We start from the raw sequence: 19,452 nt of genomic DNA on the forward strand, positions 1-19,452 counted from the left end.
AAGGTGTCAGTTTTGTACCAGTTAAAAGGGTAAAAACCTACCATTATATTTTGCCACTGGTAAAAGAGATCTCATAGTGTCACTTGTAGTCGTTTGCATGTTGCTGCATTGCCGATCAAGCTGTCATTCTCTCTCTCTCAGTGCCGTTCAGTCGCTAACTACGACGACTACTCGTGACCATTTCATCATGGGACCTTTTTTGTCAATATCAAAGTATGAAAAAATAATAATAGGTTTTACCGTTTCTTGCCAATAAAACAGGAGGTGTTAAGATGTTCAAACACCAAATAAATGATAAACCTTTTGCAAGGAATAACGTTCTGCAGTAACCACATGCCTGTGGTGAACACGCACACATTACCTGATAATGCATTGTCTTTGAAACTGATTGATTCCTTGCAAAAGTTTTTTATTTGGTATTCTTAGGTTTTTTTCGGTAAAATCACGTAGGTAAAAAAATTTCAATTAATAAAAGTAAAATAAAAAAAATCTATATTTTTTTTTACTTACGTGACTTTACCGAAAAAACATAAGAATATAAATCCTTGCAGTCACGAAAGCTTAAAATCTAGAATTTTCTATTTGGTGTTTGAACATCCCAACACCTCCTGTTTTATTGCCAGAAAGGGGTAAAACCTCTTCTTATTTTTGCACATCGCCCATTCCCTTATCTCACCTCGCACCTCCACCCCTTCCAGCTCCTCCCCTACCCTTCGCCATCCCCTACTTACCCCCCTCTATCGCGGTCACCCATTCCCCGGCCCTTTGCACGCCCCTGCAAAGGTCGCTCTCGATACACACACACACAAAGCCGCTTGCCACAAATGAACCACCAATTATCTCGCTGATCTCGTCGATGAGCACGAACCATCATCACGCGAACTGCGGTCATCGTCGAAGCAGCAGCAGCAGCAGCGGCGGCGGCGGCTTTTGGCTGAGCCGTCGAACAAAGACGGCGGCGTTCACCGCATCGTCGCGCGGCGCTTTCAGATGCGCTTCTGCGGCCGTCTGGAACGCTCTTCCCTTCCTTCATTAGGAAGCCGCTGGAGTTGTGCACTTTGAAATCATCTCGATTGACAAACTCATTTCTTGAGGGCAGCTTTTTGTGTTGAGTTTGTTGTACTTCTCCTCGCATCTCCGATTAGCAACGGTTGGCTGTGTACGGTGTGAAAGAAGTTCAACGTACTCTTTGGTTCTTTCGGTAAAGTCACGTAGGTGAAAATAAAATGAAAATAACTCAATTAAATCACGACGTTTCGGAAGCAACACAAGCCTCCGTCATCAGGTAGGACAGCCACAGCAATACATCATTTGCTGTGGCTGTCCTGATGACGGAGGCTTGTGTTGCTTCCGAAACGTCGTGATTTAATTGAGTTATTTTCATTTTATTGTTATTTTCACCTACGTGACTTTACCGAAAGAACCAAACAGTATGGATCCTTGCAGTCACGAAAACTTCAAATCTAGACGTTCAACATACATACACTCGGTTCGATCACCACACTTCAGGTCACAACAACAACACCACTCACCCAACGTTCGCGACTAAGTGGTGGTAACGTCGCCACGGCACCTATGCCAGGCTAGGTGCACCTTGAAAGCTATCACGTGAATTGTACAAGGTTCGTTGACAGCTCATGGGAGAGACCCAGGTGCTTTGGGTTAACTGAGATAACTGGCAGATGCACCAGCCTGTACTCCCCCACTGTGCCACCTCTCTGCATTTTAGCCACCCAGCGCTCTGCCCGTTGTTGTGAGCGTCGCTTCTATGCCCCCTGTTGTTAATGGAGGGCGACTGCTTCCAACTGCCCAGTAGCAGCGTCCTTCACGAGCCTCCTCCACAGAGGTCGATATTGACACCACTGGTACCAGTTATTAAAAAGTCCACTCAGCTCCATATCCTTTTGCACCGCATCACTCCATCTCTTCTCTAGTCCGTGTCGTGCCCGTTTAGCCCCCTCTATCCGGTGCCGGTCATCTGCAAGTCCTATCGGCTCCACGTCCTCCAAAATTGTAATATTTGTCGTAGTTTTTTTTCTTCTTTCTAAAGACTGTTTTCGATTAATATTTTTGTTGGATTTTCGGATCGTTGGCCATTACCGAGTGATCGAACGCCGTCTTCGTGCTCACGAAAGCAACGTCATCCGAGGCCACGTGCCGCCGATGACGGGAATATCGAAAGTCGTGTCACAGGAAGCCGCACGTGACTTCCGGGGACGTCATGTTTCGGATAGATAAAAAAAATGTAATCACCTTCGCCCCCCGAACATCACGGCAAAGTCAGCAGGAAACGCCGCCGGTTTTGTTAATATTCGTTGTTTAATAGCAGGAAATCAACATTGATAATGATGCATATGTAAAAAAATATCGTCACGGCCTATAATTTGAGGGTGTAAGGGTGAGCGATACACCAGAAACTCGGAGGAGGTGGGGGGGTGGACACATGCGCCTTATAAACCCGTTTCGTCCCCCTCCATGGAACCGCTCACACGACGACGTTCTGGATGGTTATCGACCATAACAGGTTGGTTTTTTTTGGGGAGGGGGGGGTTAGATCGCGTAAATATATTTGTTGTGTCGTTAAACTCGCCACCACCCGACGCGGCCAAATTAGTGAAGGTTCCGTCACGTCAACAGAGCGTGGCCAATTCGTTATTAGAACGGCACACCGGTTGTGCGTTGGAGAGCAAACATTGTAAATGTTGTGGATTTGCTGTACTAGTGTAGTGGGTACAAACTTGAGAGGACTTCACTCTTTCATCATGGGACCTCTCACCCCGAACTCTCATTACTCTGGTATTGCATTGTTTTTGAACTGTGCGCCTTTTGGCGTCATCTGGTCGAACACCATATGAGACTAGGCTCTAAAGAAAGCTGTCTCTGGTATGGACCAATCAGTTTCAAAGACAATGCATAAATGATCAGAGTATTGTTTTTTGTTTGCATTTGACTGCAAGTATTGTGGTTAATGTAAGCATGATTCCTTGCAAAAGGTGTCAGTTGTGTTGCCAGAAAAAAAGGGGAAAACCCCTATTAGTAGACTTCACTCTTCTAGAGGCAGCACGTTCATTTCAACATTACAATAACACAAAGGGGTACGGGCCCCCTTCCACCCGATACCTAGGGACGTATTCCCTCTGGGCTAGCCTGCCCTAACACTGGTTACGCTCTAACCTCTTCGCTGGTTAAGCTTTGACCCGACCCTAGCCAGGGGTTCGGGTTCAGCCCTTTGGGCTCTTCGCTTCGGGACTTCAAGGTGGCAGCTCCAAGGTGGCTCTTGAGTCTTCAGGTAAACGACGACTGCCGGTCCCGTTCAGGGGACCGTCTTTTATACCGGATTCTGGCTCACTGCCGCCCCTGGCCACTCCTCCCTTCTGGAACCGTCTGGAGGGGCCTGGGGAGTGACGTGATCCCCCAGCCCCGGAGTTCGCAAACGGGTTTTGATTCCTTACCCGTACCCGGCCGCACCAGGGACGCAAACGGGTACCCTACCCGATACCCGGCTACCCGTACCCGGCCGGGTATTGGGTAGGGTACGGGTATCGGGTACCCGGTTGCGACCTCTGCCCAGCCCCCTTTCTGGGGGTCTGGGGGAAAACGTTGGCCCAACGGCCTGACTCATCACCATTAGACTCCCTTCTGCCCCCTATTGACTCAAGGCCGTTATTACAGGCCACGAGTCGTGGCAGTCGCGTACAGCGCCCAACGATGCCGCTACGCTAGTAACGAATTGGCCACGTTACGTTTACTTGGCTGTTCAATCGGCCGTGAAAGGTGGTGGCGGGCTTTAACGACGCATTTATATTTACGCGATATAACCCCCACCAAAAAAAACAACCTGTGTTTTGAATAACGACCGTCGCGATAAAGAGCAATAATTACGATTTCATTTTTAACCCACGAAATCTTAAGTGAGTCTCAAGGCTCGTTTTTCGGGATTAGTGCCGCTCCACAGGAATCTTTCGACCAAACTCAAATCCTCCCGAGCGGCCCGGGAAGTAAAACCAATCGCGTGGCCCCCCAGAAGAAAATCCTACGATCACGACAGAGGGTGGGGCAGAGGTCGCAACCGGGTACCCGATAACCCGTACCCTACCCGATACCCAGCTACCCGTACCCGGCCGTTTGCGACCCTGGTGCAGCCGGGTACGGGTACGGGTAGGCCGTGAGTAACCGGTGAGTAACCATTTGTCACTCATTTTGGGTAGGGTACGGGTAGCGTACGGGTACCCATACCCGGCCGGGTACGGGTTACGCGTTTGCGACCCTGGTGCGGCCGGGTACGGGTAAGGAATCAAAACCCGTTTGCGACCTCTGGGGTGGGGTTAGGGGGGTGGAGTGGCGGAGAAGACCCCGCACGGATGGATTCAAGAATCCACAGCCGCCCGACCCGCGAGCCCCTGCGGCAGGTCGTGCCGGAAGGAGAGGGAGGTGCCGGCCATCCTCTTCGCGTACACCTCGTCAAACTCCTCGTTCTGAGCCACCGTGAAGTGGTTCCGCCAGTCACCCACCGAACCTGTCGCCACGCATGGAGCACGGTCACAACCACGACGGTGGTGACGGTGACGGTGGTGATGATAGTGATGATGATAGTGATGATGATAGTGATGATGGTGACGATAATGATGATGATGATAATGACGATAGTGATGATGATGATAATGACGATAGTGATGATGACGGTAGTGATGATGATGATGACGAAAGTGATGGTGATGGTGATGATCATAGTGCTGATGATGATAGTGATGATGATGATAGTGACAATGATGATGATGACGATCGTGATGATGATGACGATAGTAATGATGATGATGATGACAATAGTGATGATGACGATAGTGATGATGACGACGGCGTTGATTATGATGGCAGCGTTGATGACGACGACGACGACGGCAGTCATGATGATGACGGCGGCAATGACAACGACCACGTTGGACACAACCGAGCGCTGCACCTTTGCGCATGAAGGGCGACACGGAGTGGTCCATGACGCAGCTGGGCAGCGAGGTGTAGTTCGCCATGGGATTGTCCCTCATCTGCTCAAAGCTCGTGTGGTGGACAATCTTTTCCAGCGCCTCCTCCGGCAGGCGGACGTCCAGGAACTCGGCCACCTGCTCCACCGCAGCCCTGGGGTCCTGCAACACGCAAAAGGCAAAGGTCCCCCGTATAGCCTCAAACATAACTGCTGGGGCAAAGTGCTGCTCGTAGCGAGTAGCACCTATGAAGGCCTTCTCGGCAGAGGTGTGGACTCGAGTCATGTGACTTGGACTCGAGTCAGACTCGAGTCATGAATTTGATGACTTGCGACTCGACTTGGACTTGCATAACAATGACTTTGTCCCACCTCTGCTTCTCGGCACGCGAAGGGGTGGGTGGCAGAGGTCGCAACCGGGTACCCGATACCCGTACCCTACCCGATACCCGGATACCCGTACCCAGCCGTTCCCTACCCGTACCCTACCCGAAATGAGTGACAAACGGTGACTCACCAGTGACTCACGGCCTACCCGTACCCGGCCGCACCAGGGTCGCAAACGGCTACCGGGTATCGGGTAAGGTACGGGTATCGGGTACCCGATTGCGACCTCTGCTATGAAGGCGAGTGGCCGTGTGTATGAATGAGTCGATAGGCAAGTTAGTGGATGAGTGGGTGAACGTGCGGGTGATTGAGTGAACAACTGAGTGATTGAATAAGTGGCTGAGCCACTTAATGCACATTTGAACCTTATGGCGGGACCCCGGGGTTCCGAATAAACGGAAGTCAAAATCGTAATGTATTTAATCTAGAATTGAAGCTTTCGTGACTGCAGAAATTATACTCATTGGTTTTTTTGGTAAAGTCACGTATGTAGAAATATTGGTGAAAAAGAGCAAAGTTTTGTTTACATGATCATATAATGTTTACGCGAGAGCCAGGGGCTTATGGGACCCAGGGGTCCAGCCATGAGGTTAATTTGAGCGACCGAGTGAGTGAATTCATTATTTACCGAATGAGCGAATGACTGATTAACTGAGTTCACAAGTGAGTGACTAAGCAAGTGATTGAATGAGTGACCGAGCCGATAAGCTGAACTAACGAGTGACTAAGCAAGTGATTGAACGAGTGAGTGACCAAGCCGATCAGCTGAGCTAACGAGTGACTGAGCAAGTGATTGAACGAGTGAATGAGTGAGTGACTGAGCCGATCAGCTGGGCTAACGAGTGACTAAGCAAGTGATTGAACGAGTGAATGAGTGAGTGACAGAGCCGATTAGCTGAGCTAACGAGTGACTGAACGAGTGAATGAGTGAGTGACCAAGCCGATCAGCTGAGCTAATGAGTGACTAAGCAAGTGATTGAACGAGTGAATGAGTGAGTGACCAAGCCGATTAGCTGAACTAACAAGTGACTAAGCAAGTGATTGAACGAGTGAATGAGTGAGTGACCAAGCCGATCAGCTGAACTAACAAGTGACTAAGCAAGTGATTGAATGAGTGACCGAGCCAATCAGCTGAGCTAACGAGTGACTGAGCAAGTGACTAAATGAGCGGGCTGAGTTGATCACAACGAACGAGTGAATGAATGAGTGAGCCAGCACCTCCTTCATGTCTTCGTAGAGGAGGTAGAGGATGCGGTGATGCTTCCTCTTGTCCCAATACCCGAGCACGTGATCCCACCAGCACCCCCACGGGACTGCACACAAAAGACAAATATGCCCCGTGTAGCCTTAACGGACTGCTGGGGCAAGTGCTGTTAGTGAGCGTCCGACAGCCTCTGTATCCCCAGTGCTGATTTTCACACCGCACCAGGTATGCGTACTCATTTAAGGCCGAGTCGATCTAGGGCCCCCGTGAGCGGGAATCGAACTCGGGTCGCCGGGTTCGTAGCATGGCGTGCTAACCGCTGCGCCACCGCTCCCTATGACACTGCTGAGCCCAATGGGGCCTCACCAGCTGTAGTAATAAAGCCTGCGTCTCAGGGTCTATGGGTCTCTATGTAACTCTATGAATCTCCGTGCCACTCTATGAATCTCTTTAAATCTATGGATCTCTATGTAATTATGTGGATCGCTATGGAACTCTGCAGATCTCTAAAGCAGCTCTATGGGTCTGTGTGTAAATATATTGGTCTCTACGTAATTCTACGGGTCTCTATGTAACTCTATGAATCTCTGTACCATTCTATGAATCTCTGTAAATCTACGGATCTCTATGTAATTCTGTACATTCCGATGTAACTATAGATTTCTAAAGTAACTCTATACGTCTGTATGTACTGTAACGATATGAGTCTCCATGGATCTCTATAACTCTCTATTTAACTCTATGAGTCTCTACGTAACTCTATGGGTCTCTAAGTAACTCTACAGGTCTCTATGTAACCGCAATGTTCTGTAACTGCCACCACTGTCCACGGTCTGGGGCTGTGGTCGTCCTTGCAACAAGCCCTGCGGTGGCTAGGAGATGTTAACTACCTCACCTGGTATACAGGAGGTCGTGGGTTCGATTCCCAACCCTAGCGCCTGCTGCTGTATATTTGGAGTTTGCGTCTCTCATGATTATCATGGTGGCTAGGAGATGTTAACTACCTCACCTGGTATACAGGAGGTCGTGGGTTCGATTCCCAACCCTAACGCCTGCTGCTGTATATTTGGAGTTTGCGTCTCTCATCATTATCACGGTGGCTAGGAGATGTTAACTACCTCACCTGGTGTACAGGAGGTCGTGGGTTCGATTCCCAATCCTAACGCCTGCTGTATATTTGGAGTTTGCGTCTCTCTTTCACCCCGTGGTAACGTGGATTTTTCTCCGGGCCCTCCGGATTTTCCCTCCACATTTAGAATCAACGTCACGCGTTTAGAGTCTTTGCGCTGCGATACATTTCCACGCAATGACGATAAGCCACTCACTGCGTTGAGCTATCATTTGTGACAGACAGATGGCTTCTGAAACAAGATGCTACACAGCTCAGTGGGGATATACCTGGTACAAATAAAACGTTTTTAGTCTCCAACAAGGCCAATGTGACCTCTACCCCCCGTGCCATGCACCCGGCAACCCTAGATCAATTCCCACTCACGGCCAACATCAGTGGCAAATATTTGAACTGCTGCTGGGTCCTCCCCCTACGTCTACAGCTTAGTGGGGGCCTTACTTGGTAACAATTACAAATATAAATCTCGTTGAGTTTTAGAGGGGAGGGGTGGCTGGGGTTGAGGCTCCGCGGCTGAGACAACGGAGCACCGGGACCAGAGGTCGCAACCGGGTACCCGTACCCTACCCGATACCCGGCTACCCGTACCCAGCCGGGTACGGGTACGGGTACCCGTTTGCGACCCTGGTGCGACCGGGTACGGGTACGGGTAGGCCGTGAGTCACCGGTGAGTAACCGTTTGTCACTCATTTCGGGTAGGGTACGGGTAGTGGTAGCGTACGGGTACCCGTTTGCGACCCTGGTGCGGCCGGGTACGGGTAAGGAATCAAAACCCGTTTGCGACCTCGAGTTTACCTGCGCCGTCCAGGTGCGTACGGAAGTACTCGTCCCAGGTGCCGGGGTCCGGTTGGCCGAAGTTCATCTTCGCGAAGTAAAAGCACGACACCATCACGTCCTTGGCGTTGCGGGCCAGGTAGATGACCTGCGGCGTCAAGGGGAAGGCGACGTCAACACGGCCGCGTCAGGTGTGGGTGTGGGTGCGGGTGGGTGGGTGTGGGTGGGTGAATGTGGATGTCTATGTGTATCGGTGGGTGAGTGTGGGTGGGTGAGTGTGGGTGGGTGAGTGTGTATGTCGATCGGTGGGTGAGTGTGGGTGGGTGAGTGTGGGTGGGTGAGTGTGGGTGGGTGAGTGTGTATGTCTATCGGTGGGTGAGTGTGGGTGGGTGAGTGTGGATGAGGGTGTACGTCTATGTGTATCGGTGGGTGAGTGTGGGTGGGTGAGTGAGTGTGGGTGGGTGAGTGTGTATCTGTATCGATGGGTGAGTGTGGGTGGGGCAGGAGACTGCCAAACAACAGGGTGTGGCTCTTCTTCTGAACAAAAGAATGAAGGGGGCGTGGGAGCGTGGCGGTGAGGTGTGGGAAGATGTAAGCCCCAGGCTACTTTGGGCTCGCCTTCCCATCAACCAGAGGCGAGGAGTGGTGGTCATGGTTACTTATGCCCCCACCGAAGACGAACATCCATGGAGGGATGCAGGCAAAGCCGATGAGTCAGATGCCTTCTATGACCTGTCACAGGTGCTGGCTAAAGTGGCCATTCGGGATAGAGTCATCTTGTTGGGTGACTTCAATGCCCGAGTTGGTCATGATGTTGGCATCTGGTCTGGAGTGATTGGAGGGCATGGGCCAGATCAGCTCAATAACAACGGTAGGAGGCTGCTAGATTTGTGTGCAGCCCATGGGCTTGTAATTACCAACACGCTCTTCCGGCATCGGCGCATCCACACAACATCATGGATGCATGCCGGGTCCAAGCAAGAACATCTGCTGGACTACATAGTGACGGACCAGCGGATGCGAGCCCATGTCCTTGACACCAGGACCTACCGTGGAGCTGATCTGCCCTCTGATCATCGACTAGTCATCTGCAAGATGCGCCTGCCATTCTTCCACTCCGGTGGTGGGTGTACACCCAGGACCCAATTCCAAGGAAAAGTGGCCTGATCTCAGCTGATGAAAGTTGCAAGCGAGAATTTCATCATCACTTGTGGCTGGGGTTGGCATCGTCCCCCACTCCTCCTGATGTCGAGGGTAAATGGGCGAGGTTTAGGAATGTGACTCATGCAGCTGCAATGGCTGCTTTGTGTATGTGGTCCAGATCTCCCCAGAGACCCTGACTGACAGAGGAGGTGTTCAGGATAGTTGAGAAAAAGCAACAGGCCCACTCTCATCGGCTACAGCATCCCACGTCAGGGAATGAGGCGGCTTACCGCAGCCTTCGCTCGGAGGTTCGGAGAGCCATAAGGCGCTGCAAGGATGGGTGGTGTCGCGGGTTGCTGAGGAGATGGAGTCTGCCTCAGTGGCCCGCGATCACAAATCACTATTTAACTCCATCAAAAAAGTAACCTGCAGCGCCACACCTATTACCATCATTAGAGGAAAAAACGGTGATCCAATCTCCGACCACCAGGAACAGGTTTGCAGATTTGCTGAGCATTTTTGTGAGGTCCTGGGGGAGGGAAATCCCTCAGCCAGGAAAACATCATGGCACAAAGTGTGGATGACCCTGCTGAGGCTGCGGTTACTCAAATATTGGAAGAAGTCAACCCTGTGAGTGGCTGGCTGAGGTTCCATCTCTTGAGGAAGTACTGAAGGCAATCCGAAGTCTGAGACCAGGAAAGGCATTGGGCAGAGATGATCTCCCAAGTGAAATGCTGAGGGAGAGTGGCGTTTGTGCACAGACTGCCCTATATGACATCATAACAACACTGGACGGGTTCCGCAGGATTTGAAGGATGCCCTGGTGGTCCCCCTCTATAAGAAGGGGGAACGCACAGACTGTAACAACTACAGGGGCATCTCGCTCCTCAGTGTGCCGGGAAAGGTTCTGGCAAGGATTATTCAACATCACCTTGCTAGGCACGCTGAGGAGAGGCTTGTGGAGCCCCAATGCGGTTTCAGGAAAGGGCGGTCCTGCACAGATGCCATATTTTCTGTCCGTCTGCTACAGCAGAGGTGTAGGGAATTCCAACACGATCTACATCTCTGCTTTATTGACCTGGTCAAGGCCTATGATACCATCAGTAGGCCTGGGCTCTGGGTTGTTCTTCGTGCTTTCGGAGTCCCTGACCTTTTGCTCACGATCATTAAGGACCTTCATGATGGTGAGCGGGCCCGGGTAAAACTACGTGGCCGGGAGTCAGAGCCATTCCCTGTACACCTTGGGGTGCGACAGGGATGTCCTCTGGCTCCCACATTATTTAACATCTATTTTGACCACGTAGTTCGTGAAGCCTTCAATAGCTGTACCGGGGGAATTTCCATTTGGTACAGATATAATGGGAGGCTGATCGATGCCCGGGTGTGATCAAGGGATGGCTCCCTATTGGTCAACCACGTTATGTATGCCGATGATTTGGTAATAGCTGCTCATTCAGAGGAGGAGTTGGAGGCGCTGCTGCTGAAACTGGAGCGTGCCACTAAGAAGTGGGGCCTTTCCATCAGCCCCACCAAAACTAAGCACCTGCCTGGGTATTTTGTACCATCGGACACTCCACCCCCACAGCTCCCAATCGGTGATGGGGCAGTTGTGGAGAGAGTGGAGAGTTTCCCATACCTGGGTAGTGTGCTTATGACCGGCTCCAGTTTAACAGCAGAGGTCTCACTCCGAATCAGTTGAGTGGCAATATCTTTTCATTGGTTGCGTTGCTCACAACAACGAGCGGAGTGCCGGGTGGCTAAAGCACAGCAAGTTGGCACAGTAGGGGGCACAAGTGGTGCATCAGCCAGTCATCTCGGTCATCTCAGTCAGTCGACCCGTGGCACCTGGGTCTGCCCCGTGACCTCCTGCCAGCGGGCCTTCGACACTTCACGTGGCCTCAAGGTGCACATGGCCTGGCACAAGCGTCGTGGTGACGTCACCGCCACTTAGTGGCTAATGGCGGTTGTTGTTGTTGAGTGTGGGTGGGTGAATGTGGGTGGGTGAATGAAACCATGAGAGAAGGAATGAATTAATGGACCTTGGAGTTATTGTCCCAGAATGATTTGGGCACCAGCTGGTAGGGGAGGTGCGTTTTGATGACTCGGGGAGATGGAAGCTGCTCAATCTGATCAATCCCTGCAGCACAAACGCTTCACTCTCAACAACGATAACAGCAACAACATCAACAACAACAAAAGTGACGACCCTGGGAAACCCAGGACGGGTGGAAACCCCTTACCCTTACCCTGGCAGCCACATGCTTTGGAGGAGAGGACAATACTGGGCAAACCTGAACAGGTGGCAACCCCCACCCTAATCCTGGCAGCCCCGTGCTTTGGACGAGAGGACGATCCTCAGTAAATCCAGGACAGGTGGCAACCCTGGTGGAAGGAGGACGGCATCGCACCGCTGAGAATTCTGAAGTCGGGCACCGCCGACATCTCGAGGAAGGGCACCCGCTTGTCGGTGGGCGCTCGCTTGCAGCGCTCGACGTCCCCGCGACCAAGGATGGCGTCCACAATCTCCTGGAGCCACGTCGTCCCTGCGGGCGGGCGGGGCGGCAAAAACGACGGGAAGACGCGGCGCCGAGGTTGCCACGCTGCGGACGCGCGTGTACCACCCTCGCCCACGAGACGGGCTCTCGCACCGACCGATGCCAACGCGGCCGCCGCTCGCCACGGAGTGACGGTGGCGTCGCCCAGGCCAGGTGCACTTTGAGGCTATCGCGTGAGGCGTCGAAGGCCTCAACTGGCAGGGGGCCACGGGTCCGACCCAGCAGGTGCCGTGGGATGGCTGACTGAGAAATAAGCTCCTTTTTAAACAACGGTTTTATTAACAACTTCGTTTAACTCACGGTCGAGGAGTACGTCAATGGCGCCTGAGACACGCGGCGCCTGCGTTTTGTGCGAACTGATTCCACAGTTTAGGGACCGCGGCGTTTTTGACCTACACACAAATATCTATACATAATAAGGCGTCCATACAAAATGTAAATTGCTTTAAAGTAGCGAATTAATTGAATTAATTGATTAATTGATGCAGATTTTGATACAGGCATGCATTGTCACCGGATCTGAGTACGTGTGCAAAATGTGGAATTGATTGGGCAACGGGAAGTGGACGAAATTTTGATTACAAGTTTTGACCCGGACAGACAGAGAAATCAAGTTAAGTAAAACCGTTGAAAACTGGTAGATGCACCACCGGTTGTACCCCCTACTGTGCCAACTTGCTTCATTTTAGTGCACTGAAGCACACTCATTGAAGCACACTCATTGAAGCACACTCACTGAAGCACACTCACTGAAGCACACTCACTGACAAATGCAAACTAAGACAACGATCCCCTGTATAGCCTTAACAAACTGTAGGGGCAAGTGCTGTTAGCGAGCACCTATGAAGGCTGGAACGGTTGGCTGTGAGTGGGAATTGAACCCTGGTTGCGGGGTTCATAGCACAGCGCGCTAACCGCTACACTACCACTCCCCCCATACACACAGAGACACACTCACTGATACTCACTGGCACACACTCACTGACGCACACTCACTGACACAAGGACACTCTCGCACACAAAAACAAGGATCCCCATGTCAATGATGATAACGATAATGATGACGCTGATGACGATGATGACGATTATGACGACGACGATGATGACAATGATGAAGACAATGATCACGATGATGACAATGATGATGAAAATGATGACGACGATGATGACGAATGATAAAAACGATGACGACGATGACGCTGATGATGACGATGATGAGTACGACGAAGATGATGACGATGACGATAACGATGACGACGCTGCAACGGTGCTCGTCAACCTGATTTGGGGTAGGTGGAGATGACGATGTCCTCGGGCTGGGCACGGAAGGCGCTCTTCTCCTCCCAGTCCTGGAAGAACACCTCCGCCATGGGGATGCCCTCCACGTAGCCCAAGCGGGGCCGCTGCAGGTGCGTGGGCGGACCGTCCGCTGGGCCCGATGGAGGCCCATGGCCGGGCCTTGTCGCCGACCCGTCCGCCGATTCGCCGCCTCGGCTCGACATGCCTCCTTGCCTGTAGCTGAAATAAAAAATAAAATAAAAAACACAACACATACACACACACACCGGGCAAAAGTAAACCGGTGTTTACACTATGGGAACCTCATTTGCCAGTAAAAATATGATAATTGTTTTTTTTACCCTTCTATCTGGCAACAAAACTGACACCTTTTTACAAGGAGTCATGTTTGCATAGACCGCAATACCTGCAGTCATAATACAAACAAAATACATAACTCTGATAATGTGCACTGTCCTTGAAGTTGATTGGTCAACACCCGAGACAGCTTTCCTTAGAGCCTAGTCTCACATGGGTTGGACCAGTGCGCCTTTTGGCGTCATCTGGTCTAACACTGCTTGAGACGAGGCTATAAAGAAAGCGGTCTCTGGTGTGGACCATATTATTTGGTTCTTTCGGTTAAGTCACGTCTAAAGATAAAATAACAAATTAAATTAAATAATAGAATACGACGTTTCGATTGCAACACAAGCAATCATCATCAGGTATAATGAAATAGCGACATAATATCTAACCAGAAAACTATAGACAGACATATTAGCAGACAGATATCACAAGATACATACATAGCGAGAGCAACACAGGTGACAGAGAGGGGTGATCGTCTCTGTGGGGTGGCCTTAAATAGACAGAGGGGGGGCGGAGGCAGAGAGAGGGAGGGGGGTTAGAAAAAAATAGCATATCAATGAGTGGTCCAAAAGAAAACGTGGTGCTGCGAGTACGATGGCACAGCAAGCAAGCCTGAAAATCAGGAGAAAGACACACTAAAATTAAATAACCTAGTAAAATATCGAAATGTAATGTAATACAACACAGAGGGTCGGTCAACACACAATTAACGCATAGCCTGGTTGATTACGTATTTCAAAGATTGCTAAGTTAGAATTTAAGTGTGAACATTCTAAAGAGGACACAGGCAGAGAAAACAAGTCGCCAGAGAGAGAGAAAAAAGATAAGCTTAAAACTTCCCCGTAGAAGTGGTTCAATCTTAATTTTAGAACTTTCGTGACTGCAGGAATTATTATTTGGTTCTTTCGGTTAAGTCACGTCTAAAGATAAAATAATAAATTAAATTAAATAATAGAATACGACGTTTCGATTGCAACACAAGCAATCATCATCAGGTATAATGAAATAGCGACATAATATCTAACCAGAAAACTATAGACAGACATATTAGCAGACAGATATCACAAGATACATACATAGCGAGAGCAACACAGGTGACAGAGAGGGGTGATCGTCTCTGTGGGGTGGCCTTAAATAGACAGAGGGGGGGCGGAGGCAGAGAGAGGGAGGGGGGTTAGAAAAAATTAGCATATCAATGAGTGGTCCAAAAGAAAACGTGGTGCTGCGAGTACGATGGCACAGCAAGCAAGCCTGAAAATCAGGAGAAAGACACACTAAAATTAAATAACCTAGTAAAATATCGAAATGTAATGTAATACAACACAGAGGGTCGGTCAACACACAATTAACGCATAGCCTGGTTGATTACGTATTTCAAAGATTGCTAAGTTAGAATTTAAGTGTGAACATTCTAAAGAGGACACAGGCAGAGAAAACAAGTCGCCAGAGAGAGAGAAAAAAAAAAGATAAGCTTAAAACTTCCCCGTAGAAGTCGTATTCTATTATTTAATTTAATTTATTATTTTATCTTTAGACGTGACTTAACCGAAAGAACCAAATAATAATTCCTGCAGTCACGAAAGTTCTAAAATTAAGATTGGTGTGGACCAGTCAGTTTCAAGCACAATGCATCTATTATCAGAGTATGTTTTTTGTTTGATTTCTGACCACACGCATTGTGGTTAATGCAGACATGATTCCTTGTAAAAGGTTTCAGTTCGGTGTCGTAAAATCTTAACACAACTGTTTTGTTGCCAGAAAAAGGGGAAAACCCTATTACCAATTGTTAGAAATGGGGCAAGTGCTGTTAACGATCACCCCCTCGTACAAAGACAAAGATCCCCGTGTAGCCTTTGACAGACTTTTGGGGCAAGTGCTTGTCAGTGATCACCTCCTCGTACAAAGACAAAGATCCCCCGTGTAGCCTTAAACAGACTTTTGGGGCAAGTGCTTGTCAGTGATCACCCCCTCGTACAAAGACAAAGATCCCCCGTATAGCCTTTGACAAACTTCTGGGGCAAGTGCTTGTCAGTGATCACCCCCTCGTACAAAGACAAAGATCCCCCGTATAGCCTTTGACAGACGTTTGGGGCAAGTGCTTGTCAGTGATCACCTCCTCGTACAAAGACAAAGCTCCCCCGTGTAGCCTTTGACAAACTTTTGGGGCAAGTGCTTGTCAGTGATCACCCCCTCGTACAAAGACAAAGATCCCCGTGTAGCCTTTGACAAACTTTTGGGGCAAGTGCTTGTCAGTGATCACCTCGTACAAGGACAAAGATCCCCCGTGTAGCCTTTGATAAACTTTTGGGGCAAGTGCTTGTCAGTGATCACCTCCTCGTACAAAGACAAAGATCCCCCGTGTAGCCTTTGACAGACTTTTGGGGCAAGTGCTGTTAACGATCACCCCCTCGTACAAAGACAAAGATCCCCCGTGTAGCCTTTGACAGACTTTTGGGGCAAGTGCTTGTTATCGATCACCCCCTTGTACAAAGACAAAGATCCCCCGTGTAGCCTAGAACGACCTCTGGGCCAAGTGCCATCGAACCACCGCATTCTATCGTGCCAAGGTCTCATCTCCCACCAGCACTAAGCCCTCAAAGTACAGTAGAGTTACACTCCCTGTAGACACACACACGGCAACCACTAATACCACCACCACCACCTCCTCCTCCTTCAAACTGCGAGACAAAGAACCTCCACACGGCAGCCTTGACGTTAGCACTCCCCACTCCCCCACTACCCCACCACTATCCCACCCACCACTATCCCACCACTACTCCACCCACCACTACCCCACCACTACCCCACCACTACCCCACCCACCACTACCCCACCCACCACTACCCCACCCACCACTCCCCCCCCCCACTCCCCCACCCACCACTACCCCACCCCCCACTACCCCACCCCCCACTACCCCCCCACCACTACCCCGCCCACCACTACCCCACCCACCACTCCCCCCCCCACTCCCCCACCCACCACTACCCCACCCCCCACTACCCCACCTCCCACTACCCCCCCACCACTACCCCGCCCACCACTCCCCCGCCCACCACTCCCCCGCCCCCCACTACCCCACCACCACTACCCCACCCACCACTACCCCCACCCACCACCCCCCCCCCACCACTACCCCCCCCACCACTACCCCCACCCACCACTACCCCCCCCACCACTACCCCCATCCACCACTACCCCCACCACTACCCCCCCACTACCCCCCCCAACACCCCCCCCACTACCCCCACCACTACCCCCCCCCCACCACTACCCCCACTCACCATTACCCCCCCCCACCACTATCCCACCCACCACTACCCCCCCCCCACCACTACCCCCACCCACCACTACCCCCCACCACTCCCCCACCCCCCACTACCCCCACCCCCCACTCCCCCCCACCCCCCACTCCCCCGCCCCCCACTACCCCACCCACCACTCTCCCCACCCACCACTACCCCCCCACCACTACCCCCACCCACCACTACCCCACCCACCACTCCCCCACCCCCCACTACCCCCACCCCCCACTCCCCCACCCACCACTCCCCCCACCCACCACTACCCCCCCACCACTACCCCCACCCACCACTACCCCCCCCCCACCACTACCCCCCCACCACTACCCACCCACCACTACCCCCCCCACCACTACCCCCCACCGCCCACTACCCCACCCACCACTACCCCCCCCCAACACTACCCCCCCCCACTACCCCCACCACTACCCCCCCCCACTACCCCCCCAACACTACCCCCACACCCCACTACCCCCCACCCCCAGGCTTCCTACCCAGCCCATCCACGCACAACGGGAGAGAGTGGGGGGAGGAGGGGGTCTTTAAATCAGAACTATTTATTGAAAAGTTTGCAGGCGGAATCCGATGAGCCATCAAGCTCTTTGGTAGTGTTGTTTGTTGTTGTTGTAAGCAGGACAAGCTCGCGAGAGCGGTGCAAACTACAGGATGGGGTGAGTGAACGAATCAGCCACAACACGGGCACGAATACAACACTCAACCATCCCCTGAACTTAGTTTGTTTTTTTAAAGCGACCCAGTTCATCATGAATGACGTAGCCGCTTCGAGAACGTGGGCCCCCCACCCACCTACCCAGGGACCCCCCCCACCCACCCACCTCCTCGTTTGGACATTAGTGACAATGGGCAGAGTGCGTACTAACACGGCCCACTTAGGAACAGCATAAGGGGCCGTCCATAAATGACGTCACGCGATTTTGCACGATTTTTTACCCCCCCCCCCCACCTTCGTCACACGGCGTCACAAAAAGTCAGACCCCCCCCCTCAAATATGACGTCACAAAGCTCTGCACCCCCCCCCCTCCCCAAAAACCATATTTACATTTTGAAAATAAAAGATGCTTCAAATCGCTTTAAACACTCTGATGTTGTACGAGAAAACATTTATTTTAAAAGTCTATTTAATTAAGTAGAACGTGTTGTCTATATTTATTTAAAGTTGCGCATTTTGATGTGACGTCACATTTCTCAAACCCCCCCCCCCCTTCGTCACACATCGTCACAAATATCTGTCACCCCCCCCAACCCCCCTAGCTGCGTGACGTCATTTATGGACGGCCCCTTAGATCGCGTAAATATATAAACACGTGTCGTGAAACCCGTCACCACCCGACACAGCAAAGTAAAGGGTTTGTCACGTGAACAGAACGTGGCCAATTCGTCACTGGTACAGCATCACCGATTGTGTTTGAAGAGCAAATCCAAAACATTTACAACCGGCACGGCACACGAGGGGGTGGGGTGGGTGGCCAGCACCACGCCCGGCCGCCTTTGTCTCCCCAGTGGCGATGTTCACCACGACAGGTACTCATTTGAGGCCGAGTCGACCTAGGGGAGAGCCCAGGACCGCTTCAGATTAGAATCGTCACCGGTGGTGTCGGTTGCCGTGAGCGAGATTCGAACCCCCCCCCACCCACCCATCCTCCTGGCTTAGGTAGCGCAACGCGCTAACCACTGCGCCACCGCTCCCCCACAAAGACAAAAGTCCCCCGTATAGCCTTAACAGACTGTAGGGGGCAGTGCTGTTAGCGAGCACCTATGAAGGCCGGAACGGTACACGAGAGGGTGGGTGGCCAGCACCATGCCTGACCGCCTTTGTCTCCCCGGTGGCGATGTTTTACACCGCACCAGGTACTCATTTGAGGCTGAGTCGACCTAGGGGAGGCCCGGGACCGGTTCAGATAATCGTCACTGGTGTTGACCTTGAGCAGGAATCGAATCCGTGTCACCGGGTTCATAGCGCAGCGCGCTAACCGCTGCACCACCGCTCCCCCACGCTCTTTTTGTTTTTACGATCAGTGGAAACAAGAAGATGCTCGGTGTAGTCGGCACTTTGCTTCGTTCATCATTTCGTAAAAAAAAATTTTTTTTACATTTTTAAACTTTGCTTTATGTAAACCCCCACCTCTCGCTCATTCTCTCGCTCACTCGCAAACTCACACCACCCCACCCACCACCCCCCTGTGAACGCATTGACAAAAGTGTCGAAAAATCTCACCCGCGCTAAACGATCGCTTCAACGGTGAAAGGCGCGGCGCCAAGCGAAGATCTTCTCAAAACACCCCCCAAAACAAAAATCTCAAGGCGAATGTTGT

At 51.4% G+C, this 19,452-nt stretch overlaps 1 protein-coding gene across 1 annotated transcript; it reads right to left on the reverse strand.

The window, feature by feature from the left end:
- Window positions 1–2,300: 2,300 nt before the first annotated feature.
- On the reverse strand, window positions 2,301–19,452 carry LOC144737035 (sulfotransferase 1B1-like). The gene is made up of 8 exons (XM_078619685.1): window positions 19,356–19,452; window positions 13,450–13,688; window positions 12,024–12,158; window positions 11,655–11,752; window positions 8,494–8,620; window positions 6,584–6,678; window positions 4,961–5,141; window positions 2,301–4,516 (listed from the first exon to the last, which is right to left on the reverse strand). Exons 2-8 carry the CDS (start codon window positions 13,670–13,672, stop codon window positions 4,368–4,370), a joined length of 1,008 nt encoding a protein of 335 aa, XP_078475811.1. The 5' UTR covers window positions 13,673–13,688; window positions 19,356–19,452; the 3' UTR covers window positions 2,301–4,367.

This window comes from Lampetra planeri, chromosome 64 (genome assembly GCF_965212315.1).
Source record: "Lampetra planeri chromosome 64, kcLamPlan1.2.h2, whole genome shotgun sequence".
NCBI classification, from domain to species: Eukaryota; Metazoa; Chordata; class Hyperoartia; order Petromyzontiformes; family Petromyzontidae; genus Lampetra; species Lampetra planeri.